This window comes from Chelmon rostratus, chromosome 22, assembly GCF_017976325.1.
Source record: "Chelmon rostratus isolate fCheRos1 chromosome 22, fCheRos1.pri, whole genome shotgun sequence".
Classification (NCBI taxonomy): Eukaryota; Metazoa; Chordata; class Actinopteri; order Chaetodontiformes; family Chaetodontidae; genus Chelmon; species Chelmon rostratus.
The window spans coordinates 14,395,505-14,422,418 of record NC_055679.1 but is presented as its reverse complement, the minus strand read 5'-3'; the positions used below and the strand labels follow the sequence as shown (position 1 = coordinate 14,422,418).

Here is a 26,914-nt window from a genome sequence, read left to right as displayed (position 1 = left end):
CCATGGAATCAGTTCTCCAAACTGTATGTTTAGTCAATTAAAATCCTTAAACATACAATAAACTCATTCAAAGCTTATGCTGTGCATTAAAAATGGAACTCCTCACATAAGCTACATCAGAACACATTAAGACATGTGTAAAGGTGTTAAATAAATGGATTTTGTTTGTTTGTTTTTGCATATTTAAACTACTGCTGTGTCCCTTTGCAGATTTCTAAGCCGCTAAAATAAATATGGCTTTAGGCTCTTCACACAAATGGGTGTGTCTTTAAATCCTGCCTCTTGAGTCTAATAACACGGAGCCCCCTTGTTTGGTTTTTGGCTGGCAGAACTTGAGGAATTCAGAAATCCATCCTGCACTGTCTGTCTTGGTAACTTAGCTTGTCTAACTCTGGCCTGTAAGTTTCACATTTTTGTTCAGATGCTTGTTGCTAAGAGCGGATGGCAAGAAAATGTTCCAAAACGTATTGGGAAGAATGTAAACCAGACTTGCGTTAGTTTTTGACATCTCTAAATTATATTTTCTAGAATGTGTTGTGGAGGAAATGTTGGCCTTTGTCTCTTCTCTCCGCCTCTTTAAATGTGCCCTACATCTGACTGCTTTAGGTCCGTTGCAGTTTTCTCTGCAGCCTGTACTCTGCCCCACATTTAATTTGGCGTTTCTCGCCACCGACGCTGCGTAAAAGCCGCCGCGCTGCGCTTGGAAATGTAGCTGCTTTGCGCACAACGAGGTCTCCAAAATGGACTTAAAATCCGAACTCCTCAAGTCCATCTGGTACGCTTTTACATCGCTGGACGTCGAGAAGTGCGGAAAAGTGTCCAAGTCGCAGTTAAAGGTAAGCAGGGAACGTGTGTAGTCCCTTCAAGATCAGGAAACTGAGACCGAGGGGCGTCCACTGGCCGGCGCAAAAGCAGACTTTAAAAGCGCTGCTTTGCCCTTTATATCACTTTTATGGCTGAAATCAAATCAAAACGGACCAGACTCTGCCTTTATATGCTGTGAAACATTTTTGTTTCTGCTTGTCTACGTTGTATTGGGTGAATCAGTGTTGCAAACTGAGGGGCAGTTAACGCGCAAACTCACTATTAGCTCAAACACAAGTCTAGAAATCAAAATAAAAAAAAGCTTTAGGACTTCTCTAAAGACACGTAACCTGCCCAAATTGGAGGTGAGAGAGGCGCGAGCCCAGTTTCAGCTTCTAGATCAAAGTCCAGCCTTTCCCTGTGGCCCAGAACATACAGACAGTGACATAACAGCTCCACTGTCAGGGTTTCAATTAAAAAGGCAAGACTTAGAGCAACCCAGAGAGCTGTACTTGCACTCTTTCCTCTCAGTGAGAGGTATTTTTTCTGTTGTGTTGCTTTCCGTCCAGTTCCTACATGCCTGACTGGGCCTCCAGAGGAGAGAAGAATCCAGGAAAATACTAGAAAGCTGTCCTGACTTGCTTAGTGACTGAGGACTAGCTGTCTGTGCATGTGTGTTTGTTGATGTGTGAAGAAATAGTGCACCGAGGAGCCCTTGAGGCTATGTGCTGACCTTTATGCGTTTAATGTGGGGTGACACCTTCTACGTAGATACATATAAGTCTATATATGTCTGTGTTTCTTCTTCAGGTGCTTTCCCACAACCTGTACACAGTGCTAAACATCCCACATGACCCCGTGGCTCTGGAGGAGCACTTCCAGGATGACGACGATGGGCCAGTGTCTAATCATGGCTACATGCCTTACCTCAACAAATACATACTGGATAAGGTGCTGTTGAAATCGCCTCCTCAGTGGCAGCTACATGACTACAGAAATACTGAAATGTTATATATCTATTTCTGTATGTTTTATACAGTAATTACTATTTTCTACCTCCTGCAGTTCTTCTTAAATTATTGTTATTATACTGAGGGATGTTACAGGTGTATATAATGTAAAATAGTGGTAAAAAAAAAAAGCACTATGATACACCAATGAACACCATTTTCAGTAAACTATACACTTCAAGAAGTTACTCAAACAGTTTTAAAACTGCTTCTGATGTTTGATTTTATATCCTGTAGTACTTTGCAATTTAGTTATCTAAATACTTTTATTTATTTGCCCTAGAAAGTGTGATTATCTTAAAAACTGCTCTATAGATAAAATATTATAAAATGATTGACAGCACTTAAAGTAATCTTATTCAGCATTTGTGTGCAGTATACTAACATTTAATAAATGGTTTATGACACCTGTAAGTATATTCTATATAAAACTGTTTACTCACGTTTAGAATTTGTCAACAATTACACTTTCACATATGGAGGTATTAGTTGATTTATTTTCTATTATTACAACTGTGTGTTATTGTGTTTTCATTCATTATCTGTTATACACCTCCACCTGTTGGTGCTCACAGGAGGAGTAATAGTTGTTGCCAAAAACGTTAAAGACACAGCCCAAAAACAGGTGCTTTTAGCTACATTATTATTATTGTTTTGCATGACTGGGCTAAAAGAGTGGCTTGATTAATTAATTACAAGTTTACAAACACCACCAGTTCTTGAATTTGTGTGGAAAGACACTGTTACCGGTTTTGAGAGTTCATACAAAATGTGACAATCATAAATCAGGATATGAAACACTGATAAGAACTGGCTGACTGGGTGACGTGTTCCTTCAGTGCCACGAACACATACACTGTAGTTAGTTAGTTTTCACTCAGTCACCACAGATGCTGCCCTGCTGCCGTGAACACTCACTAAGGCACCAAATGTGTATTAATCCACAGCTGAAAATAGTCCCTAAAAGACACAGTTTTCATACAGTTTGAGTAACATTTGCTAAAAGCTACTTTGCTCTGCTGTTTGAGGAAATGATTTAGCTTTTAAAAAAATAAAAGTACATATTTGTTACCTGTTTTTAGTGATTTTGAACTTCAGTGGAAATGAAAAGATGTCCCACAGACAAGGCACAGAATTCAAATTGTGTTGGTTACGAAAGCTTTTTCCATCACATGACATCTTAATCTGGTTTCATGAAAGTTTCTGTCACTCTGAGTCATTTTCTGTCTTTTCAGGTCAAAGAGGGGATGTTCGACAAGGAGAAGTTCGACGACCTGTGCTGGATGATGACCAGGAAGAAGAACTTCAAGGGGTTACCACAGGGGGCGCTGCTATCTGAAAGAGACTGTTTCAAGATGTTCTGTTTATTCAACCTCCTGTCCGAGGACCGCTACCCGCTGGTGATGATACCAGAAGAGGTAAAATCTTTTCGCGCGAGAGGAATTTAATGTGCGAACCAAGAAACATTTGGAACGACTTGAATTTTTGAATTTGATTGAGAACTGATTGACTTGGGTGCGAATTTTAGTCGCTGGATTTTTTACATCTCTGAGCATAAAATAGAAACATTTTCACACAGTACAGCAAAAGAAAAGGGCCATATTTTGGTAGAAAAATGCAATAAGTCCAAAAATTACTTCCTTAACATTTAGTGGGCAAATAAAGATAAATAGGGTAACACACCACACAGGGAATCAAGGCAACACCAAGGTTTATGAGGCGGTTACATGAGGCACTTTCACTAATTGCTAGAAAGAAATATGCTCCATATAAACCCAGCATGTGTCCCAACACAGTCAGACTGTTTTACATTTCTTCACCACAGAAAAAAAGCAAGTGCAAGTAAGTAAGTTAATGAGTCTGTTCCTTCCTGCACTTCCTCCATAATGCTTTGGGTTTCCTGCCGACAGAGACGAAAATAAACGGCTTTTGTGCCAGCGGCACAGTAACTTTCCTCTGTAAAGGTATATATTACAGAAATACACTGATACAATATGCCATCAGCCAAGATTAGCAGCCAATATCCAGCTCCAGTGTTGTTTTTACAGTCAATATTTGATTTTGTGATCATTCCTGAAAACGTCTACACTTTTCTAACACTTGAACACTTTTAGGTGGAGTATCTCCTCAAGAAAATCTCCACGGCCATGAGCCAGGAGTGGGATGGGAAGCCCTTGGAGGACCTAATATCTCAGGATGCCACAGGGCGGGAAGAGGGCATGTCTGTATGGAGCTTCCTGGAGCACATGGGCGCAGGCCAGCTGCTGAGAGTCACCAGTGCCGAGGCCTTCAGCCTGGCTTTGGATGAGGTCTTTCTGGAGATGTATCACAACGTCCTCAAGAGGGTGAGTTTCCGTTTTGTCGTCTCCTCTCTTGTCATCTTTGTCCGTCTTTCTTCTTCACTTCTGCCCCTTGTTTCCAGGGTTACATGTGGAAAAAAGGGCATGTGCGTAGAAACTGGACCGAGCGTTGGTTTGTGCTGAAGCCCTCCTCCATGGCTTACTACGTCAGCGAGGACTTAAAAGACAAGCGAGGGGAGATCCAGCTGGATAAGAGCTGCGTCATAGAGGTGGGTGAGGAAGTGCAATATAAACACTGCATGTTTAATTATATGGTTTACAGGCAAATGCTGTACTTTGGATGGGTTAAAACACAGTCTTTTACAGCGCATAAATCCCATAATCCTGCTATTTGGATTCCGTGCTCTAACCGTCAATCTGAAACGTGTTGTATTTTCTGAATGTGTTCCTTCTGTTTCAGCCCATTCCAGACAGAGAGGGGAAGCGCTGCATGCTCTGTGTGAAAACCCACAATAAAACCTACGAGATGAGCGCGTCTGACCAGAGACAGAAGGTGGAGTGGACTCAAGGTGTGTTGGTGTGTATAAGAATTAGAACAGTATTATTACTATTGAGTCAGTCTGATTTATTGTGTGTGGTCACCAGTGGTTTCTAATCTAATTTACTGGTTTCTGATAAGACATTTCAAAGGAATAGTTTGATATTCTGGGAAATAAATGCGACCACTGGCTCCTGCACTTTTTCCTGTTCGGGTACACTTATTAAGTAAGTTGTGAATTGTTGTATGGATGCGTTTATTTTTGGACTGAAGAGGTGTTGTTGCCGTGTTATATGACAACAACCTGCAACATGGTGCTGACTTGGTCTTTGTTGCGTTCTGTGTGGCAGCTGTTTCGTGCTCTTGCTCACTGTGGTCTTGGTAGCCTGAGGTAGCATATCTGCCCTGCTGCTGATGTGTTTTGACTCTTAAACTGTCGTGGTCTGGGTGGATCAACGCGCCTGTTACCTGTTAATTCATGGTGGCTATTTTTGCTCGTTCTTAAAGCAGCAGAGTCCGAGGTCGCCAGGCATATTCTGTTTTATGAGTTGCTTATTCTTGAATGGTGGTTGTTGATGGATGCCAAACATGGTGATGGCGAGGAGGGTTTGACAATTTAACAAAAACAAGAGCTGCAAGCAATTATTATTTTCAGTAAATGCATCATTATTTGTTTTATTTTTTGATTAATCTTTTAGTCTTTAAATGACAGAAAATTGCAAAAAAAAAAACATCTTCAGAAAGCTTTCTTTGTCTGACTAACAGTCCAAAACCCAAAGACATAAAACAGAGATCAGCCACTAAATCTTCACATTAAAAAACTGGAACCAGAAAGCATAATAATAAATGACTTAAACAGTTAATTGATCATCCCAATTTCTCTCACGAACAGCGAAATAAAGTTGTTCGATTTTATTTTCAGTTCACTGTTATTACAAATTTTAAATAAGTAATTGCTGAACATCTTATTCATGGATCAGACACTGGCAAAACCTACTTTACTGGCAATTTACATGAGTTTAGGGATTGTTGGTGGAGAAGTGAATAATTAGTGCTTCTTTATCCACAAATCAAAATATAGAAACACCGGCAGTTTGTCTTAGTCCAGGCAAAACAAACATTACCTTAAGATCTGTGTGTGTGTTTGCACATCTCCAGCTATTCAGACAGCCCTTCGTCTCCAGAGGGAGGCCAAGTCCTCCCTTCACCACGAACTCAAACTGAAGAGACGGGTGCAGCGAGAACACAGCCAACGGGAGCGCAGCCGGAGCGCCCGCAGCAGCTGCAGCAGCCGGAGCAGCCAATCAGACGACTCCAACATCCAAGAGATGGAGAAAGAGAAAGACAGACAGGATTTAGAGATAGAGAACATCATACAGGTCAGAGCGGAAGGAATCAGTGGAGGGACATTTAGTTGTAATGTAAAGCCAGCTCTGGAAACAAGCTTTATCTGTGTCTTGCAGCATGCACGTGAATTAGAAACCAGGCGAAGGGAGGCAGAGGAAAGAGAGAGGAAGAAACAGAGGGAGGTGCAGATGGAGCTGGAGAGACAGCTGAAAGAGGCCGAGACGGTAAGAGAAAGTTTTCCAGAACCTTTATTTACAGTTCGCTGAAATGGTATTTAGAGTCCATCCCATTGACTTTGATCTCTGAAAACCGCATGAAAACATTGACATTATAAAATCCAGGCCTAACCTTCAGTGATTTTTAGTGGTGGAGAAACTGTAATGACATTCCTGGAAAGGGTGATTCAGGAATAGGTCAGTTCTTTCCACCCAATTTGTGTGTGTGTGTGTGTGTGTGTGTTCTCCTAGTTGAGAGACAGCATGCAGGCAGAGATGCAGCAGAAAGCAAGGGAGGCTGAGCAGCAGAAGAAGAGGATCCAGGAGCTGGAGCTGACGCAGGAGAAACTGGAGGCTGCTCTCAATATGGAGATCCAGGCTCGGCAGGAGGAGGAGAGGGCCAGGCAGGAGCTGGAGAGGTAACAAACAGACACAGCCACTGTCTTCATCTTCTTTGTCTCATTTCTATTTTGGGGGCTGCAACTAATGATTATTTTCATTATTGATTAATTTTCCGGTAATTTTGTGATTAATCGAGTAATCATTTTGTTGATAGATGAAAAATGCTCATTGCAGTTTCCCAAATTGCCACCGTCAAATTGCTTCCAAAACCATCCAAAACTCAAAGATCTTTTCATTGATTATCATAGACGACGTAGAAAAGCAGCAAATCCGTACATTTAAGAAGCTAGAACCAGCAAATGTTTGACATTTTTGATTGAAACACGACTGAAACAATTAATAAATTATCAAAATAGTTGGTAATTAATTTTCTTTCAATTGACTAATCGACTACTCAATTAATCGACTAATCATTGCAGCTCTACTATATACTTTTTTTACATTTTTGCAAATTGGCACCAGTTAAAAAAGTATCCCCAGTTACCTATTAGCAGTTTCTGTTTGCAGTGTGGCCATGAATGTACAGACAGCTATCACTGGATCACTTTGAAACTGAAGAAATCTTTAAAATGTGAAGATTCTCAGGCAGGTTTTGGAGTTATAAAGAGCTTTTTTTCTGATTATTAAATGAACTTATGGATGTTTATTTGTGATGGACATCGGATGCAAGGACATCCCCTGAAAGTTTAAGTCGCAAGGAATCTGAAAATATGTGTGACATGTCTCTGTGTTCAGATATGACTGAATTATGATGACTCAGGGAAGGAGTGTGCTAACCTTAATTGCCTCTCAGCCACTGCTGCTTCAATTTCTGACCACAGTCGCCATGGTGGCCAAGCGCAACCGAGTGGGCCAAATCAGTGGCCAAACTATAATAACTATCTTCCTGTTCTTTTCAGGCCTTCCCTTGACAATTTGAAAACAATACTCTAAACCAAACCAAACAATGCAGATGTTTCTCCTCTCCAGGTTGCTGCAGGTGGAAGAAGAGAAGAAGCAGCAGTTCCAGCTCCTCCAGGAGCAGCAGAGGGCCTTGCAGTGCCTCAGCCCCATACAGGAGGCCTCAGACGGCTGCACAGATGAGGACACCCCGTCAGCTCTTCACTCAGCGTCTCAGGAGCTCCAGGATCTGCAGGCTTCTCGCCAGAGGAGCCACCAGCGCCTGGAGGTAAGAAAGCGATTGGATTGTCTCAGTCAACATGTTTAATATTATGAAAAAAAAAATGCTCATGAGAAACTTCTTGTTTGATTTTCTTATTCCAGGAGGTACAAGAGAAGCTGAGGAATGCCAGTCAACATGTCCGGCACTGGAACGTCCAGCTGAACCGCCTGATGACACCCGTCACTCCTGGAGGTGCAGTATGCTCTTAATCTGGGCTGTTTGGGTCTGAATGAAGGGGCAACATAGCAACTTAATTTGATTTAAGGGAAAATATGCATTACATGAGATATTCATCTAACTAGCTAGCTAACAAATGGTACCTAAAATCTAACCTGTGTTTGCAGCCTGAATGTCAAAGTCAAATATATCGGTGAAAATAACAAAAATCACATTCTGCTGTAAATGTTTTTATAGAACGTTTGGAACACCGGCTTTCAACAAAACGGATGTGTCCCAAAAAGGAAGGAGCGCTGGCCAGTAACGAGTTTGTCTCTAAATTCAAGATAAGGGTCAATCAGAACAGCCAGATGCCAGAGAACCAGCAGAGGCTGGAGGAGCAGATGGAGGCTGCCAACCTGTCAGATGGATCGGACGATTCACAGGATAAACCCAATGGACAAATGTGATGTTGACAGTTAGAGGACCGAGTTCTGCAAGTTCAGAAACGATTAAAGAAATTCTTCATTTGTTTAAGTCTGAGAGTGGAAAGTGGAGGGAGGAAAGTAATTTACAATACAAAAAGGGTTGTATTATATTTATACGTTGAAATGCACACTGAGACTGGATGATGACTGCAATGTGATGAAAGAGTTAATGACAACACATTTGACTAAGATCAACAGATTTTGTACAATAAAGTTTATCGGTGAATAATGAAACATTTTGTGATATTTGTCATTTCCCTGGACAATCTCTGTCCTACAAACGTATCTGTTAACATTTTACTTTAAATAGTGCATTTTCTTTTTACTTAAGTAATATTTTCAGTGCAGGACTTGGGAGTATTTTTACAGTGTGATTTGAGTATTTTTTACTTAAGGATCTGAATACTTGCTCTGATTGAGGGAGTGATGTGGAAGATGTGGTAAACTTATTTTGTGTATGAACTACTGAATCAGTAAACTCATGACATACTGTGACCTGAAGGTGGCGCTGCGGAAGGAAACAACCGGAAAGTGACCCGGAAACAAAACAAACTAATTCCTGATGATTTCAATAAATATGGCGGCTTCCTGGGCTGAGTGGCGCGGGCTGTAGAAACGCTGCCCGTTAGATACGAAGTTAAATTTTTCCTTAACGTTAATTAACTACAGTTTGATTTGTAGTTGAATTACAGATTATGGGTCTGTCTTAGCCCGTGAAGACACCTTTAGGTGAGGAGCACGCCATGTTAGCCTCAGTGGCTATCAGCTTGACAGCAGCCTCCAGAGGGAAGGTCAGGTCGCTGGTGTCTCTGAGCAGGAGACTGTCCAGCACCCGGCCTGACTCCCCGAATGGAAGCCGTCACCCTCCCCCTGAAACTCCCGCTTCTCTCCCGGACACTGAGCCGCCCGAGGTGAAGCCGCGGAGACCCAAGAAAGACCCCAGCGGCTGCTCCATTCTCCTCTTTCCCGGCCAGGGCAGCCAGTTTGTGGGCATGGGTAGAGGACTTTTGAAGTATCCCAACGTGAAAGAAATGTTCACGGTAGCCCAGAAGATCCTCGGGTACGACCTGCTGTCTCTGTGCCTGGAGGGACCCGAGGAGGAGCTGATGAAGACGGTTCACTGTCAGCCGGCGGTGTTTGTCACCTCCCTGGCTGCGGTGGAGAGGCTCAACCACGAAAACCCCGAGGTAGCTGTCAGATTAGTCGAATAATCTAGAAATGATTCAACATGTGTTTTGTCAAGACAGATTAATCGACAATGAAAATAATAGTTAGTTGCGGCACTAGTCACGTTGCTTGATTTCCTGGTTCTAGCTACATGCAAAGATTTGCTGCTTTTCTTTGCCATTTATGTAAATAAAAACAATCAGCAGATTAATTGATAATGAACATAATCGTTCGTCGAATCGAAGTAAAGCGCCTCGAACTTGCACTTGAATGCAGCACTAATTTAAGAGAAAGATTTTTACCTTTAAACTGGCACCAGCTCATACTGGAACAGGTGTGTGCTCATGTTTTTACTCCTCTGTCCACAGGCCATTGAGACGTGTGTTGCTGCTGCAGGTTTCAGTGTTGGGGAATTTGCTGCCCTGGTTTTTTCTGGCTCCATGAACTATGCAGAAGGTAAACGTGAGGGCGCACGATAAATATGTTGCTCACTTAAGAGCTAGTTAGTCAATATTTATATATATATGTTTACTCGTTTATCTTCTAGCGCTGTATGCAGTGAAGGTGCGGGCAGAGGCCATGCAGAAAGCATCAGAGCTGGTTCCTAGTGGGATGCTGTCTGTCATCGGTAGACCGCAGGCACATTATAAATATGCCTGTTTGCAGGCAAAAGAGTACTGCAAGAGCCAGGGGATCGAGGAGCCAGTCTGCTCTGTGGCCAACTATCTGTTCCCCGATGGCAGGGTCATCGCAGGACACCAAAAGGTATGGAGGCTCAGAAATGTGTGCGTGTTTATTTTTTTGCATGTGTAATTTCCATGACTAAATGACTGAGGTTGTCAGAACTGCTCTGGACCCCTCCTGCAATCCGTCTCTTAATGACGACTGCATTGTCCTCCCAGGCCCTGGACTTCCTCCAGCAAAACTCAAGAAGTCTCGAATTCATGAGGACCAAACCTCTCCCTGTCAGCGGCGCTTTTCACACTGAGCTGATGGAGTCGGCTGCTGAACCCCTCAGAGAGGTGCTCAGACAGGTTGAGGTCAGTTTGAACTCAAGCGGCACTCCCTCGATGCTCCATCCCGCCCCCACAACATGCATACACCTGCACCCTTTTCAGATACAAATAACACCATGGAGTAATGTTTTCAGAATATATTCTCACAATCAATCGCTCGTTCTGATGCTGCCGTGACATGAAGAGCTGACATGCCTGAAGCTGTGTTGCATCACCATGACAACCAGCATTCATAACTGCAAGTTTAATGCGACGATTTCCTTGTTTATTTCTTATTTCTTACATTTTTCTGTATCTGGAAGTGTAGTATAAACATGTCATTAAATTGGCAATAGACATCTTCTTTGCTGTAACTTATCATTATGAAGTTAATGCTGACTGTACAGTGTAATGGCTGAAGAATAATGACTCCACCAGGCACATGTCCAAAATAAAGAGAACGTGTGCAGTGTGTGCTAAGCCTAAATGCTGGAAAGCACTTTAAACTAAATTTTAAAAAATCTGCATCTATTTTGATAATAAAATAATGGTTTTGATCGTTTTTCAAGGTGTCAAGCATTTCTCAGCTTCTCAAACATGAAGATTTGATGCTTTTCTTTGTTGACAGTGGTTAGTGTGTTAGTCCAAACCCCACTTTGGTAATGTTTCACTATTTTCTGACATTTTGTAGACAAAATAGTACATATATGTTTGAAAAATAATGTGAATATTAATTGGAAATTATCATTAGTTGCAGCCCTAAAAAAAAAAAGAACATCAACTCACCATTTTGCACTATGAGAGAGTAAAAGTTAAGTCCACCGCCTCTTTCATCTTTCACTATAATTTCTAACCCCACCATAGCCATTTTCTTCAGCTACTGATTTAGTCATTTCAAACCCAGATGTCTCTCCCGCTTAGGTCCGCCGTCCCGAGATCAGTGTTTACTCCAACGTGGATGGAAAGCGCTACATGAACGAGAGCCACGTCCGCAGGCAGCTGGTGAAGCAGCTGGTGTCGCCGGTGAAGTGGGAGCAAACGCTGCACGAGGTGTACGAGAGGACGCGTGGGAAGCAGTTCCCTCACACCTACGAGGTCGGCCCGGGGAAGCAGCTCGGAGCCACGCTGCAGAAGTGTAACAGGAAGGCCTTCGTGAATTATGAACATGTGGATGTCACCACTCATAAAGACTGATAATGCAGCGTGGACCCCAGGCAGCAGGTCGAAAACTCTTTTTACATGAGCAGCAAGACCTTTTAAACCTTATGGCCTTGTTTGTGTATTGTTATGTAATTAAATATTTTTTAAAATAGACTACAAAATGTCATCATTTTGAAGTTTATTTGCAACACATAAAAAAGCACAGAAAGTCCAGCTCCCTTCATTTTATATTAAGCCAGGCTACATATCATTTGTAAAAAAATTTGGCCTTTAACCAGGAAGTAAGTAATCTGGATACAAAAGACTGCAAGCCAGCAACAGTCCAGACACAGGAAACAGGCTTTATGACATTAATACAACTGTGAACCAACATGTCACTGCTACAATATCCTGGCCAACACTGTAAAACCGATTTTAAACAATTTCCACATGAATCTTACAGTTTTTACTCCTGTTTCCGCTCACACAGTGTCAAATTCAATACCGCTCATGAAAATAGTATAAAAAGAGAAGTCAAAGTAAACAGCAGAAACAAATCAGTTAGAAATAATCCTCATTCATTTGCAAATATTATGTCAAATATATGATGGCCGAAAAGACCTGCTTATGGCCCTTTAGGCTTTCCATTCTACCCATAGTGCACCGAAAATGGTCACTGCAGCCACCAGTGCCACAGTCACCAGCGCTCCTCTGGTCCAGCCAGCGCAGGTTACTGGTTTCAAATTGGACACCTGTGAAATGAAAGTCAAATAAAACTGTTTGTTCTGATGATCTGGCAACTTTGCAGCAATAATTTTCCAAAAAAGGGACAAAAGGATTTCTATTTCTGTCTCAGTTGACATTCTGACGAATATAAATTAGATTTTGTAGATAAATAATCGTGCAAAGAATAAGTTTGAGTACACAAAAAAATCTATTCTTTGCTCAACTAATGTATTTGCATGTTTGGTATTTTCCACATAATGATAACCTCTTCCAGTCATTTCCCTTCTCACATTCTCTGCTCTGTGAGCTGTCAAACTAGAATTACCACCTCGTGGTTGTTTGCCTCTGCCAAACAGTCGAGTTACAGTTTACATCCAAGTCTGTCCAGACTCATGTAATATCTGTAGTGAAGACTTTGAAGGAATTCAAAGTTCTAATATAGTTCTCACTATAATGACATGTATGATTCCAGAAACAAGTGTGTCTTAACTTAGAGACTATTTTCACAGAGGAGGACAGACTGAATTATGGTGTTGAATAATGGCCAAAAAAGTGTTTCAGCAGAACATTATGATGTCACAGTGAAGTTGACCTTTGACCTTTTGGATAGAAAATGTCATCACTTCATCATTTTATCCTGTGAGACATGTATGTATGTTAAATTTTGTCGCAATTAGTGTATATATTCTCGAGTTATGGCAAAAAAATGTGTTTTGTGAGGTCACAGTGACCTTTGACCACCAAAATCTAATCAGTTCATCTTTCAGCCCAAGTGGACCAAAATCGAAGAAATTCCCTCAATATTTATGAGATATCATGTTCACAAAAACAGGAAGAACGAACGGGCCACAGTGCTGCCTGCGTGAAGACATGAAAACCTTTTTCTCAGCTCAGAATTTCCTACTAATGGTCGGAACTGACTGTTTACAAAACCTAAACAGTGATTATCCAATCATAGCTTGACTTTACTTTTAATCCAACAAAACAATAATTGTTGATATTTTCTTGTGACACATATAACATGATGGAGAGCGAGTGTTACCCAGGCTGCCCAGCCATCAGCCCTAAGGATCCCCTGCCCAGGCGCAGTGCTCGCTATCCAGGCCTTCACTGCTGCAGACAGACCCTGGAAGCCCCATAACTGACTGTGGATGTCCCTGCAAGAGAACAACACCAGGTTACTATGTCTTAACAGCCCGTCACACAGGAGCTGCAGAAACAGATGTTTTTATGGATTTTCTACCGATAGATGGTCCTGGTCAGTGCCTGAGCCGGTCTCAGCATGTGGAGAGGAGTTGGTAGCCAGTTGGGCTGTCTACTGGCCCACTCGCGGTTCAGCTGGTCTCCAATTATAGCCAACTGGTGCCCGAAGGCCCGTGCGGCCCTGTCATTGATCCTGTGACAGACAGGAGTCTTTGTCATATTCGTGAGGTGTAAAGAAACGCAACACAAACAAAATCCTACACACAAGTGATCCTCGAAATGAAAGCCACATGGTCTGTTGCCTGAGGTGCACTCAGTCTGAGACGTATGCTGTTGTTTGGCGTGTGGACGGGCCTGAACCATACCTGAGATTCACCTCAAACAGGGTGCCAGTGTCCACCTCACCAGGTCCAGCCTGGAGGGAGACGACGCGGCTCGGCTGTCTTGTTTGTTCCACCATCTTGTTTTCTGAGAGGAGGACAAGTATGATGCAAATGATTCATATTAGCACATGTGAGAGACGGAGCCGTGCAGGACAGATAATGGCTCTGTGGTTTGAAGTTGTTTGTGCGGCAACCTTGCTTCACTCCCAACGTTCATAAATGGGCTGTGTAAATACTGGGTCATGTGACCAGGATAGGCGGCGGCTGTGTTACCAGGGAGAATCCAGGCTGATAAAACAGGCTCTCCCAGGTTTGAAGAGGTGACATCACCTGTTGGATTAAGTCCAACGGTTGTAGCTCAATTACTACTTTATACTGCCAGAAAAGTGTGTCTAAGTTTCCCTTTTGGATGTTTAGGACTGGATTATGCAAGAAACTGTGCATCAAATCTGCCTTTGCGACTTGTTATTTTCTGTTTTCCACCAACAAACAGGGTTGTTCCCTCCTTCGTGCACCTGTCCTCAGACCAGTTGCTGTTGTACCTGCAGTCACATGCCTTAATGCAAATGCTCTATTTCCATAACTCAAATCAGCCAAACGTTCCCGATGTCCTCACCAAGAAGAAATAAAACATCAGTGATCCCAGAGAATCTGCTTACAGGCTGTCAATAGTTGTTTCTTTACAAATCCTGAATTAATCTGCTATTTCTGCTTCTGCTTTTCCTGTGTGTAATTTAAAGGATGTATCTTTAAGGTGTTTATGCTAGTTTACCATCAAAATATAGACCTAAATGTGGGAACCTTGATGATATAATCATAGCATAGGCTCCACACTGATACCCAGAGGACAGTTTGGAGTATTAATCACATAATCGCGTAGAGTGTTTTGCCATATTGCCATAACAAAGAGATGAAGTCATCCTTCTGAAGCAAAGCAAACAAAGGTCGTTTTGAAGATCACACATATTGGATTACGCATTAAGCCTGCAGACATTCATTCATTTGAACTACATTTCCAAACTGACCATCATGTTGGAGCTGAATCATGTTAAAAATTCAACTAATATAAAGGCTGCCGTCCAGAGAGTACAACAGGTGCGTGCACAATAGAAAAAAAGAAAGAAAGTGAAACCTACCTTTTGTGTAGATTAAAGTAGACGCCGCCCTGTAAAAAATATAAAGACATTATTATTGAAATGTTTTGGAAATAATACAACAAAGAAATAATCAGCTAGTATTTTCCTGTACTTACAGCAGCGTCCTTTAATCTTGTTGCTCTCAGGTAACTGCCACAAATATGACTGGCCACGCCTTTACCTGCTGCTATCACGAATGACCACCAGAGGGCGACATATTTTCTACATGAGGAAAAGGAAAACGGAAGACTTTTATTCTGAATACATGTTTTTATTTTTGTCAGATTATTATTGTTATTATTTACTTATTTATCTATTATTACGGTAATAACAGAACGGTTGTCTACTGTATAAAACCTTTTGTGTACATAAGGTATCAGGTACAATATCATCCATAAATCAAGACCATGAGAATATGAAACTCTGTTCAATGTAGGTGGAAAGTTTTTATGCATCCCTAAGCAATAGCATTTTTCTATATAGTATGTCATATTTATATATTTGTTATACACATGTTACAATTGCAGGACTGCCTTGTATATTTTGTCTGATATCGTGTACTTGATCTGCATACTTACTTTGATTTTGTCATAAAAAAAGAATGGATACAGAATAACATGCAATATTTCCCGACCGCCTATTGTTTAAAATGATTAATTATTCACCCTTGTACTTAATCTTTAAATATAATTTGGTATAATTGGAAGGTTTGTAATATAACAACAGAATGTGATACAAATGATAATATTTTTACCAGCGTTTTTAAAGCATTTTTAAATTCATTACATGTATAACCACCAAAATGTGATATTTGTTTAACTTGTCATACAAAATCGAGAAATGTGACAAAGTTATAACACTTTGAGGTTGATATGTGAAGTGTGTCCTTTTTTTGTTTTTTGTTTTTTTTTGTTTGGCAAACCTGTCTGAAGTGTCTAAAATATGCTTTTCTCTCTCTTTTTTTCCAATGGATAACCTCTTGGAATTTATGAAAAATTCGTATTTGTGAATGTAATGCAGCTAAAGCCAGTATAAGTTCCATAGACTGTCAAATGCTGACACCTGCTGGTAAACGTTGGTAATGACACCCAGCAATGACATCACTGCGTCCTCCGTTGCTAGGTTATTCTCCCGGAAGGACCAAGCCCATAACGACGTCGTTTAATATTCTGAAAAGATTTCTTGTTTTCCAGTTTTCCCTAAATTGTAATTAAGTCGCACAGGGAAGTCATCATGTATTTGTGTTATTACACTTCAATAAGACTTTTATTGTGAAGAGTAGTTTGACCGCGGTGGGCGTATCGCCACTGTGTCCAGCTTCACAACGACTGAATCAATACATTTAGCTTGTTAGCAGTGAAACGCTAACATGGAAACTGTGTTTTGGCGTTAGCTGGAGCTATAAGTGATGCTAACAAACCGTCCTGCCGCTTTGTTCGGCTATGAGTTTGAACAACGACAGTCTGTTGAGATTGCATCAGTGACTGGGTGATGTCCGCCCAGCCTCTGCAGCAGTTCAGGGAGGATTCAGCAGCCTGCTAACTGAGCCTGCCCGGCTAGCTCATGCTGATGACTGGCTCTTTCCTGACATTGATTTGCAGGTAGGTGATGGCTTTGCAGCATGTTCGCTGCATGCATTTCTTTCTCTTTTTCTTTGCATTGTACTATATTGAGTCTTATCTGTTTGCTTATCTGCTTTTCTATCTGTTTACCTGTTGTTTTGTGCTCCACCCTAGTGGGAGGCACCATGGCCGGTAAGGTGAAGTGGGTGACAGATATTGAGAAATCAGTGCTCATCAACAACTTCGAGAAGAGGGAATGGATTCCAGTCACAGAAAACGAGGACTGGAATTTCTACTGGTAGGTTTTCCATCTACAGTACTCCTGCATCTGGACTCTGCAAGCACCAGATGGATTTATAGAACCAGTAGTGGAAGAAGTGCTCACATTCTTTGCTCAGCAAGACCATAGGGGAAAAATGCAATATATACCTAAATTAAAATGTTCTGGCAATGTACAAGCACCCAATCTACTCTGTACTCAGTAATGCTCAGCCAAACAGGGTGCATGTTCATCCTATATGTGTCGATTAATGAGCAATAATTATAGCACCAAGCTTGTTTCTTGGCTCCAGACTCCTTAATGCACGATAATGCAGGTTTCTTTGTACCCACGTGCAGGATGAGCATCCAGACCATCAGAAATGTGTTCAGCGTGGACACAGGCTACCGCCTATCAGATGACCAGATGGTTAACCACTTCCCCAACCACTACGAGCTGACCAGGAAGGACCTGATGATCAAGAACATCAAACGCTACCGCAAGGAGCTGGAGAAGGAAGGCAGTCCGCTGGCAGAGAAGGATGAGAATGGGAAATACGTTTATTTAGGTATCAATTAGAGCGCTGACGTGAGAGAGGAGTGTGGAAATGCACACAAACCCCTTTTCTTCCTCACAAAAGATGAAGAGGCATGCTGTTCTGAATATGTTTAAGAGTTTGCTGTATGCTTCGTGCAGATTTTGTCCCTGTGACGTTCATGCTCCCCGCCGATTATAATCTCTTTGTGGAGGAGTTCCGCAAGAACCCATCCAGCACCTGGATCATGAAGCCCTGCGGGAAGGCTCAGGGCAAAGGCATCTTCCTCATCAACAAGCTGTCCCAGATCAAGAAGTGGTCCAGAGACAGCCGCACCTCCACGTGAGTTACCAAAGACATCAGCGTAACACACAGCCAGTAAACCCAAACCGAGATTAGTAATGGCCTTGCACCAAAGAGCACCTGTTCTAGTCCTGTTCTGAGCTCAGTCAGTGAAGACGTCTTCTTTGAGTAAACTGCTTGACAACAATTTCGCAATATATAATCCCATATGAGGAAGGAGTGAAATATTTTGAATTGCATGTGACAACCTCTATAACCCAGATAAAACTGTAAAATGTGGATTTGGTCCAGGTTTGTAGCGGCGGCTAGTGGCAAAGAGGCCTACGTCATCTCCCTGTACATCGACAACCCTCTGCTGATTGGAGGGAAGAAGTTTGATCTGCGCCTCTACGTCCTGGTGACCACGTATCGGCCTCTGAAATGCTACATGTGAGTCCTGAACGTATTTAAAGTTATCGGATGTTGCGTGCTAGCACCATCTAGTAGTAAGAAATGTAAAAAGAGGACATTTGATTTGTTATAGCTTTTGGCTTTAATCAAACCATCATCAAGTGCTGTCATGACTGATTCACTCATTAAAGATTTAGTTGATAATCTGATCAAAGAAGTGCATGATATCATCATAGGAAACCTTAAATGCATCCATTATTACTTACATTTATTTTGTTATTTAACTTATTTATTGAATCCGCAGTGATACTCAAATTATTAATTAGTTGATGGATAGAAAATTGATTATAACTTATTTTGATAATTGACATTTTGATGCTTTTCTTCATAATATCTGAAAATAAACTGAATATCTTTGGACTGTTGTTTGAATAAAAACAAGCAATTTGAAGACATCACCATGGAATGTGAAGAAATGTGGGCATGTCAGTTGTTTAATTGATAAAGTTAATCAGTAATGACATAAAACGTGTTGCAGCCCAGATTGAGCTCCCTCTGTGGTTTGATCCTCAGGTACAAGCTTGGCTTCTGTCGGTTCTGCACAGTCAAGTACACTCCCAGCACCAGTGAACTGGACAACATGTTCGTTCACCTCACAAATGTGGCCATTCAAAAACATGGGGTAAGTGTGTATCTTGTTCAGAATGGCTAGTAGAGATTGTTATTAGAAAGGTGGCAGCGAGTGACATATAAGTTATGTCGGAAATTAAAGGGGTATTCTGTCAAATCAGTGTTGCACACTGCAGTATCCTGACTCCCTAATATGCGTCACTGGACCGAAGGCAAAACTGGAAAAATCCAGACATTAAAAATCTCCCTTAGGAGACACAGAGACATCATGCAACCAATGCTCGTGTGTGAAATTGGTGGAGTACCCCTTTAAATTGAAACTATCTGTCAGCTGCATTTATAGTTTCACAAACATGATGCAACTTCTGCTCACTATTTCCAAAGACTGGTCAGGTAATAATATTCATCCCAAAGCTGATCTGTACATGTTTTTGCAACAGAAACAAACACAAAAATGTCAGTATCTAGTTAGACTGTGTACCTTTAATGCAGGATGACTACAACCACGTCCATGGAGGCAAGTGGACGGTCAGTAACCTCCGTTTGTACCTAGAGAGCACCAGAGGGAAGGAGGTGACGGGCCGACTGTTTGACCAGATCCACTGGATCGTGGTGCAGTCCCTGAAGGCTGTGGCTGTAAGTGGACATCAAGTCTTTTTTTCTCCAAAATGACATTTGGAAAATGTGACAGTTACTCCCACATGTTAACTGAGACTCAGAGGAATCATTTAGTGAAGAAATACATGCGAGGGAACTCCTGCTGCCCCCGCTCTCTGCCTTCACATGGACTATGGAGTATGTAAACAGGGGGCTCCACTCAAACAATGCCCCCCCGCTAAGCACTAAGCCCCCTTCAGCGAATAGCTCGTCTGTTCCCAGCCCCAACATGCCTTCGATAGCTCAGTTGGTAGAGCGGAGGACTGTAGTGGCCAATCCCAGGCATCCTTAGGTCGCTGGTTCAAATCCGGCTTGAAGGAGAAGCTTTTAAGGGTTTAAACCCTATCCAGGACTAGTTAACTGCTCTGTATATGGGTCTCTGACTTGACTACATTGCTCATGGCTTTTTTTCCACAGAGTTATGACTCTTAGGCCATGAAAACTGGTAAATCCACTAAGCCCACCTTCAGATTTGAGTGTTTTTTAGCCAGTTATTACCCTTCGATAGCTCAGTTGGTAGAGCGGAGGACTGTAGTGGTTCTAACAGGCATCCTTAGGTCGCTGGTTCAAATCCGGCTCGAAGGAGAAGCTTTTAAGCGAGGAGCTTGCTGATGTGTCAAGAGTGTGTGAACGGTTCAGACTTCGACACACATTAGATAAAAACATAGAACGTACGAGGCTGAAATACACTGTAACTTATTAACTAGGACAAGTTAACTGGCTCTCTGAGTTCTAGAAACAGCTCTGGACAGATGAACAGACGAGATAGAGCTCACTGTTATCGCCGTGAGCGACCTCTTTCGCATTGTCATTTGATATCATAAAAATAGCGATATTGCCGCTGTAAGTCAAAGTGCTAATACCACAGTAGAAAAACAGCTACAAGTAAAAGAACAAACAATCATTTATATATTAACATATTCCCACTGTACCATCAACATGAAAGCAGCATTTTGATATTATAATATGCAGTATGGAGTCCTTTAATGACTTTCTATACTTTTAGGTACTTTTATATGAACATCAGAAGCTGCTTAGATTTAACTTTTAACCTGACAAAGTGACTATAGTTGTCACGTAAGTGTAGTGGAGTAAAAACTGCTCAGTGACCTCTCACACAGGTGGTGCTACAATACCACTACACCGCACATGTTGAATCCTCCAATGATGATGTTTTTGCTTTGTTCCTGTTGGGATGCTGTTTTTAGCCCTCAGCAACTCCAGCTGTTGAGCCACCTCTCTTTTTGTTTTTAGCACAACGGTGCTCTCAACTTAATGCACACTTCCCTTTTCTACTAAGTGACTCACTTCCTCTCTCAGGCCTCGACTCACAAGCTCTCTGTGCCAATAGTTGTCCACTGGTATACTTTTAACTCCGATTATAACACCTTTCCCTGTTGAATCAATCTCTCTTGCATTAGAGTTCCCAATATATCACAATCAGCCACAATATGGGTCAGTTCCTCTTCCTAATTCAGTCTTTTCTCTCTCCAGCCTGTGATGAACAATGACAAGCACTGTTTCGAGTGTTATGGCTATGACATCATTATTGATGACAAGCTCAAGCCATGGCTTATCGAGGTGAGTTATTACATGCATGCACTCCTACAAGCTCATGCGAAAGGGTCAAATTCACTAAAAATTAACCTCTACTGTGTTAAACCAACATGTTTTTCTGCACCTCATTCCCGAAGACACACGCTGCATATTTTGCAAAGCCCAGAGATCCTTAACATGCTTACACAGTGACTCCACGTTCCTTTTCCCTGAGTGTTAAGCAACTTTAAATGCCCTCAGGGTCAATCTTTGTGTGTGTATGTTAGGACGTGTGCCTCTCTGTATCCGAATGCTGAAGGTGTGTCTTTAACCTATTCAGTACTTTATTCCAGCTGAAAAAACATTGCTGAAAACACTGTTTTTAAACTGAGTGTGCACTATGTCATCTAGCCCAGGCTGATGCAGGCTATTTGCTGGCTAGTGTTAAAACTTAAAATAGGATGCCTCTGTCATGACTGTATTGAGTGTTTTTGCATTGAATATTGTGCTCGTTATGTGGCTCGTCATATTTTACTGGACTCATTTTGACAGCTGGGTTTCCAGGCTAGGTCTGTACTATTTCTGTTAACGGGCACTAATCTGATCTATTTTGGGCGACATGAAGTTGGTTGTAGGACATAAACGGTCCTCAGTGAAGGACTGAAGAAACGTGTGTCACAAATCTAGTCAGGAACTCTCTCCTTTGTTCATTTTTCCTGTGAGTAGACGACACTCATTAACAGGCAAACTGGGCATAACAAAAGCAGAGAAGCTAAACTCCCTCTGTTCATGTCATCTAGACAAGGAATGAAGTGTGTATGTGTGTGTGTGTGTGTGTTGATCACGTGTCTCTTGGGGCACTCATGCACGTTTTCAGGCACGTATCAAGTTTTGAATGTATGTGTACTAGCACAGCTGTTATAGCACATTAGCAGCAGAATTTCCTGCCTGATAAGAGCTTCTCTATGGACAGAGGAGGAAATAAAACAATGTGCTCATGCCTGTCTGGATCCCACAGTGCATTATTAAGCACTTCCTGTCTCCATGTGTTTTGGTGCATAACACCCCTCTCTTCAAACGTAAGCGTCACTTTCTTTGTTTGCCTCATGCTCAGGTCAATGCCTCGCCGTCGCTGACCTCCAGCACAGCCAACGACCGCATCCTGAAGTACAACCTCATCAACGACACTCTCAACATCGTCACGCCCAACGGGGACATCCCAGACTGCCGCTGGAATCGCAGCCCGCCCCGAGAGGCCCTAGGCAACTATCAAGTCCTGTGAGTGGCATTAAAATCCACAAGACAGACTCACTCAAACTCAGCAGCCTCTAATAGCCAAGGGGGGGTCACACAGGCCAAAAATATCAGTCAAAAGTGAAATTTTGCTATCTCATATTACCAGGCCCAACCTGTTTTCTATTTTTAGCAACCTTCGATAGCTCAGTTGGTACAGTGGAGGACTCTAGTGGGTCTGCCAGGCTGGTTCAAATCCCCGGTGGGATCCATCCTGTCATTAATGTTCAGAGTGGTTTGATGCTAGGTACAAGAAAACCTTGAAAGTACGTTCCTATGTACTGTGCATACATGTTGTTCAACATAGAAAAAGAAGGAGGACCTGTTTGTACTGTACACTTCTAAAATATGCTATTACTAGTTAACTGGTCAACATACTCGATGTGGGTTTCTGGGTGACTGTAGTGGTTCCACCAGGCATCCTTAGGTCGCTGGTTCGAAGGATTGGCTTTTAGTCACACAGTGATATTCTCCATGGTCTCTATCATTGTGATCATGTGAATTGATAAGATAAGACTTTATTTATCCCACGCCGGGGAAATTTGTTGCTAGTTTCTTTTATTCACTCACCATTTCCCTGCAAAAGATTTTTTTTTTATTACATCTTCAAAGGAACAAGCCTCTAACAAGCCTCTAATCTAATCTCTAATCAATGTCAGGTTGGATACAATATGTTCTCTGGGGACCATGAAAGTTTGCACCAAAGTTTGTGTCAGTCCATGGAGTAGATGTTGAGATATGTCACAGCATAAATGAAAACCTCAACCTAGACTAGAGGAAGATAACAAGGGATCACCAGTGGGATCCATCCTCTGAAGACCATGACTATCTCTGTAAGATGTTGTGCAACCATCACATTTCTGTCCAAATATTTCAGTGTGGACTAAAGCGGTGGACTGCTGCTTACCTGTACAATGAAACAGCAGGTGCTATTGGAAGCAAGCTTGATCCTGGTGTGTTGAACCTGATGTAGTCTGAACTGTTCACACACTCTTGACACATCAGCAAGCTTACTTAAAAGCTTCTCCTTCGAGCCGGATTTGAACCAGCGACCTAAGGATGCCTGTTAGAACCACTACAGTCCTCCGCTCTACCAACTGAGCTATCGAAGGGTAATAACTGGCTAAAAAACACTCAAATCTGAAGGTGGGCTTAGTGGATTTACCAGTTTTCATGGCCTAAGAGTCATAACTCTGTGGAAAAAAAGCCATGAGCAATGTAGTCAAGTCAGAGACCCATATACAGAGCAGTTAACTAGTCCTGGATAGGGTTTAAACCCTTAAAAGCTTCTCCTTCGAGCCGGATTTGAACCAGCGACCTAAGGATGCCTGGGATTGGCCACTACAGTCCTCCGCTCTACCAACTGAGCTATCGAAGGCATGTTGGGGCTGGGAACAGACGAGCTATTCGCTGAAGGGGGCTTAGTGCTTAGCGGGGGGGCATTGTTTGAGTGGAGCCCCCTGTTTACATACTCCATAGTCCATGTGAAGGCAGAGAGCGGGGGCAGCAGGAGTTCCCTCGCATGTATTTCTTCACTAAATGATTCCTCTGCGTGTCACCAGGTACGACGAGGAGCAGGCGCAGAGCGAGAATGCCGAGCGTGACCTGCGGAGCCGCTCGGGCCAGTCCCTGGGGTCAAAGGGCACCAAAGGGAGTGCAGGCGTCCGTCCTGCTGCCGCCACCTGGAAGTGAGGCGATATTGCTGACTCTCGATGACTTCCTGTACGCTATTGCAGGGTCCAACAGTGAGGCACAGGGGATAAAAAAAGAACCACCCGGACTTCTGACGGAGGGCATCTCCCTGTCTCCGCATTTGACTGACTGAGGGCACAGGGAGTGAGAAGTCCACTGCCTGAGGGGAGCAAAATCAATAATGTGGTCATATTTGCAGAGTTTAAAGGCTGGAGTTTGTGGCCATTTGTATGAATGAGTAACTTAAAATGTAGAAATTATGTTGGTGGGGCTGAAGGTCAAGCCCAGTCTCACATGTCTCAACAACAGCAAGCGACAGCAGTTCCCACCCCAAACCCAAGATAAGGAAAAACCTCCCAAAAAACCTAAAAAAGTGGATGACGCCTTTGTAGGCGACAAGAAGATCTCTCTTCTTGGAAGGCAGGGGCTGCAGTGGAGGCTGCAGGTGGGAAAACGGCAACTACGCAAATGAGAAGAAAGTTTTAAATTCTATACATCAATGGGATTAAAATCCAACACAAACAAGGAGGATTACGACAACCCGGACTGCGCATGATTACTGAGTCCTGACATTTAACTTTACCCACCGCACAGGTGCTAAAATGAAGGAGCATTAAGTGGGACGGAGCAGGAAGATAAAGACATAAAGCAACGCATATAAAGATATAATTTACTGATAGGCAGAATTAAAAGTACTAAATGTGTATAAACCCCCAAATAGATTTTTTTTTTTATAAGTGCATTATCAGTATGTCATTAAGATTGATTGTATTCAGTGCTGAACCCTGTTGCACTTCAGTACTTTATTTTTGCTGGAATATTACATATATATGTTGCATTTTGAGTTGGACCACTCATCTGCTGCACAGCTAGTATCTTAAATATGAACATGTGTTGGGAATGCGTGCATTCTGAGTTATTCGCTGTTTATTTCCTGCAAGTAAGGCTGACCGGCATTTAAAAAAGATTGTAGTATTTTGAGGAGTTTTTTCTTTGCAGTATATGTTGTGGGAATTTTAAAACAAAGTTACACATTTTCACTTTACTTGCATCTCAAGTTAGGATTTGGATGGTTTTAAAGAAAAGAGGGGAGTTGCTCACTTTTCTGTTTCATTCAGTTTTTCTGAGTATGCAGAGCCACCAGTCCAGGCTTGATTATCATAATAATCACTTTATTTACTCTAAAGCAAGGGGTGTCTGTCAATGGATGAAAGAAAGGTGCTGAAAGGGCTCCATTGAAAACATTTCTGTGACCAAATTGTATGTAACACCAAACCTATTTGGTGCTTTGTGAAATTACATTGTTGGTTCTTGATGTGAAATAACAAATAGAAGGAAAATTGTCTACTGATTATGTAACAGGCTTTGTTATTTGCTGTCTTTGCTTCATAAAATTTCAGTTTAACCTGTTTAACTAATTGATTTTTTTCTTGTAAGGGGCCTTAAAGCCTTTCATGAATCTAATCTGTCTGGAGTTTAGATTAAGGTCAATCCTTCAAAGGGCCGGTGACCTTTCTGTTCTTTATGTAAAGTAAATCTCTGCATGGCACCAGTCCTTGACCTTGAAAGTGTGACACTCCTCCCCCAACAGCACCTTGTTGTTTCCTCCTGGCCCTGGAGCCGGTTACCATGGCAACATACCAAGGTGTGCAAGCCCTAGACGTGTCGGTCTGTAATCAAATTCCTCTAAGCGTCTGAGTGGTGTTAGTCATTGCTGGTTCTGTAAGACACACAATCTCCTGTGCTTGAGACCAAATTTACTGATTCAAATCTGAGGTGCGACTGGCAGTCAAAGAAGGAGCCGGGACAACGTGACGCCAGTTTCTGGTTTTGTCTGTCTCCTGGTTTTCTTTACTGTAGTTACAAACTGTACAGCTTGTGTTGTGTACATGACACATAGCATTTGTTTTAAGCATTGCAGTACTGAGATCTCTGTATGAGAAGTGCATTGTTTTCTTTTAGTTTTTGTCTTCCATTGAATAAAATATCCATATTGGTGCTGCCTTGACAATAAATAATGTTCATTTCAAAGCAGGGGTGAGTGGCCCTTTAACTTTTTTTCAAAAATATGTTTATTTACAGCATTTTTAAAGTGGTAAATTAAACGAAATACTTTTTTTTCTAATGTGTGGACAGTTCTCACGTCCCCTCAAACTGTTTGTGATAAAGCAAAAATAACATGTACATCTGAAAGTGAGCCTTACACCACTCTACATTCAATATATCTGCTGATTACAGAATTATTTTATGGCTTCTGCATGAGGAAAGAAAGACTATTTTCAGTGGAAGGGGTTCATTACGAGAAACATGAGACTGTTTTAACTTCTTCTTTCTAGAGTTTTTTTTCCCTTATCTTTTGATCTGGAAGACTTTGAATTTGTGTTCACCAACTGTCATTATTATTTGCTTGATATATTTTTGCATGGGGAAACACGCTGTCTTATAACACCACTTCCGTTTGTTGCTAAATGTGTGCTTTTATTAACTTTTATATGACCTGCTGTGACATAAATAGCCTCTGAATTTATGAACTGGGTTGCTGTAGATCAGTATATGCAAAATTTTAATTAAAACTGAATTACCAAGTGGGCAAAGCAGGCAGCTACCCTAGACCCCACAGTGTCAGTTGGTTGCAGTTATTAGTTTGTTCTCCAAATGTAAGAATATCTACTGATGAGTGTGAGCTACTGATGAGTGTGAGAGAAATCAAATTAAAGCTCATTTTACTTACGACCTCTAGACGCCTCTCTAGGGCCCCTGCAGGGCCCCAGACCTACTGGAACCAGGGCCAGGGGTGCCTCAGGATAAAGTAACTAGAAAAACTTTTAAAGGGATGTGACGTCAGACAGCCGCGCCTCTCTACAGTTTGCATAAAGTGCACCGGT

The 26,914-nt window shown here is 42.0% G+C and overlaps 4 protein-coding genes and 4 non-coding genes across 9 annotated transcripts; 5 read left to right on the top strand and 3 right to left on the bottom strand.

The window, feature by feature from the left end:
• Window positions 1-325: 325 nt before the first annotated feature.
• On the top strand, window positions 326-8,650 carry def6c (DEF6 guanine nucleotide exchange factor c). 2 transcript variants are annotated; one of them, XM_041963710.1, is made up of 13 exons: window positions 326-398; window positions 607-836; window positions 1,615-1,755; window positions 3,050-3,232; window positions 3,929-4,159; window positions 4,237-4,383; window positions 4,575-4,683; window positions 5,811-6,031; window positions 6,116-6,223; window positions 6,467-6,633; window positions 7,586-7,784; window positions 7,880-7,970; window positions 8,193-8,650. In XM_041963710.1, exons 2-13 carry the CDS (start codon window positions 741-743, stop codon window positions 8,402-8,404), a joined length of 1,905 nt encoding a protein of 634 aa, XP_041819644.1. In that variant the 5' UTR covers window positions 326-398; window positions 607-740; the 3' UTR covers window positions 8,405-8,650. The 2 variants fall into 2 exon arrangements, with proteins under 2 accessions (XP_041819644.1, XP_041819643.1); XM_041963709.1 differs by having other exon boundaries at window positions 333-836.
• A 350-nt stretch (window positions 8,651-9,000) lies between these two features.
• mcat (malonyl CoA:ACP acyltransferase (mitochondrial)) lies at window positions 9,001-12,565 on the top strand. The gene is made up of 5 exons (XM_041963900.1): window positions 9,001-9,609; window positions 9,958-10,045; window positions 10,137-10,354; window positions 10,492-10,629; window positions 11,506-12,565. The coding sequence occupies exons 1-5, from the start codon at window positions 9,166-9,168 to the stop codon at window positions 11,776-11,778; spliced, it is 1,161 nt and encodes a 386-aa protein (XP_041819834.1). The 5' UTR covers window positions 9,001-9,165; the 3' UTR covers window positions 11,779-12,565.
• Window positions 11,907-15,353, bottom strand: bik (BCL2 interacting killer). Its single transcript, XM_041963901.1, has 6 exons — window positions 15,289-15,353; window positions 15,173-15,201; window positions 14,019-14,121; window positions 13,694-13,846; window positions 13,493-13,607; window positions 11,907-12,476 (listed from the first exon to the last, which is right to left on the bottom strand). The coding sequence occupies exons 3-6, from the start codon at window positions 14,111-14,113 to the stop codon at window positions 12,360-12,362; spliced, it is 480 nt and encodes a 159-aa protein (XP_041819835.1). The 5' UTR covers window positions 14,114-14,121; window positions 15,173-15,201; window positions 15,289-15,353; the 3' UTR covers window positions 11,907-12,359.
• A 991-nt stretch (window positions 15,354-16,344) lies between these two features.
• Window positions 16,345-26,160, top strand: ttll1 (tubulin tyrosine ligase-like family, member 1). The gene is made up of 10 exons (XM_041964027.1): window positions 16,345-16,773; window positions 16,909-17,032; window positions 17,353-17,561; window positions 17,690-17,870; window positions 18,123-18,260; window positions 18,795-18,903; window positions 19,344-19,487; window positions 21,003-21,089; window positions 22,159-22,322; window positions 23,900-26,160. Exons 2-10 carry the CDS (start codon window positions 16,920-16,922, stop codon window positions 24,027-24,029), a joined length of 1,275 nt encoding a protein of 424 aa, XP_041819961.1. The 5' UTR covers window positions 16,345-16,773; window positions 16,909-16,919; the 3' UTR covers window positions 24,030-26,160.
• trnay-gua lies at window positions 19,741-19,828 on the top strand. Its single transcript is given in 2 exon segments — window positions 19,741-19,777; window positions 19,793-19,828. It is a non-coding gene; the product is annotated as a tRNA-Tyr (tRNA).
• Window positions 20,007-20,093, top strand: trnay-gua. Its single transcript is given in 2 exon segments — window positions 20,007-20,043; window positions 20,058-20,093. It is a non-coding gene; the product is annotated as a tRNA-Tyr (tRNA).
• Window positions 23,363-23,449, bottom strand: trnay-gua. Its single transcript is given in 2 exon segments — window positions 23,363-23,398; window positions 23,413-23,449. It is a non-coding gene; the product is annotated as a tRNA-Tyr (tRNA).
• On the bottom strand, window positions 23,628-23,715 carry trnay-gua. Its single transcript is given in 2 exon segments — window positions 23,628-23,663; window positions 23,679-23,715. It is a non-coding gene; the product is annotated as a tRNA-Tyr (tRNA).
• Window positions 26,161-26,914: the final 754 nt, after the last annotated feature.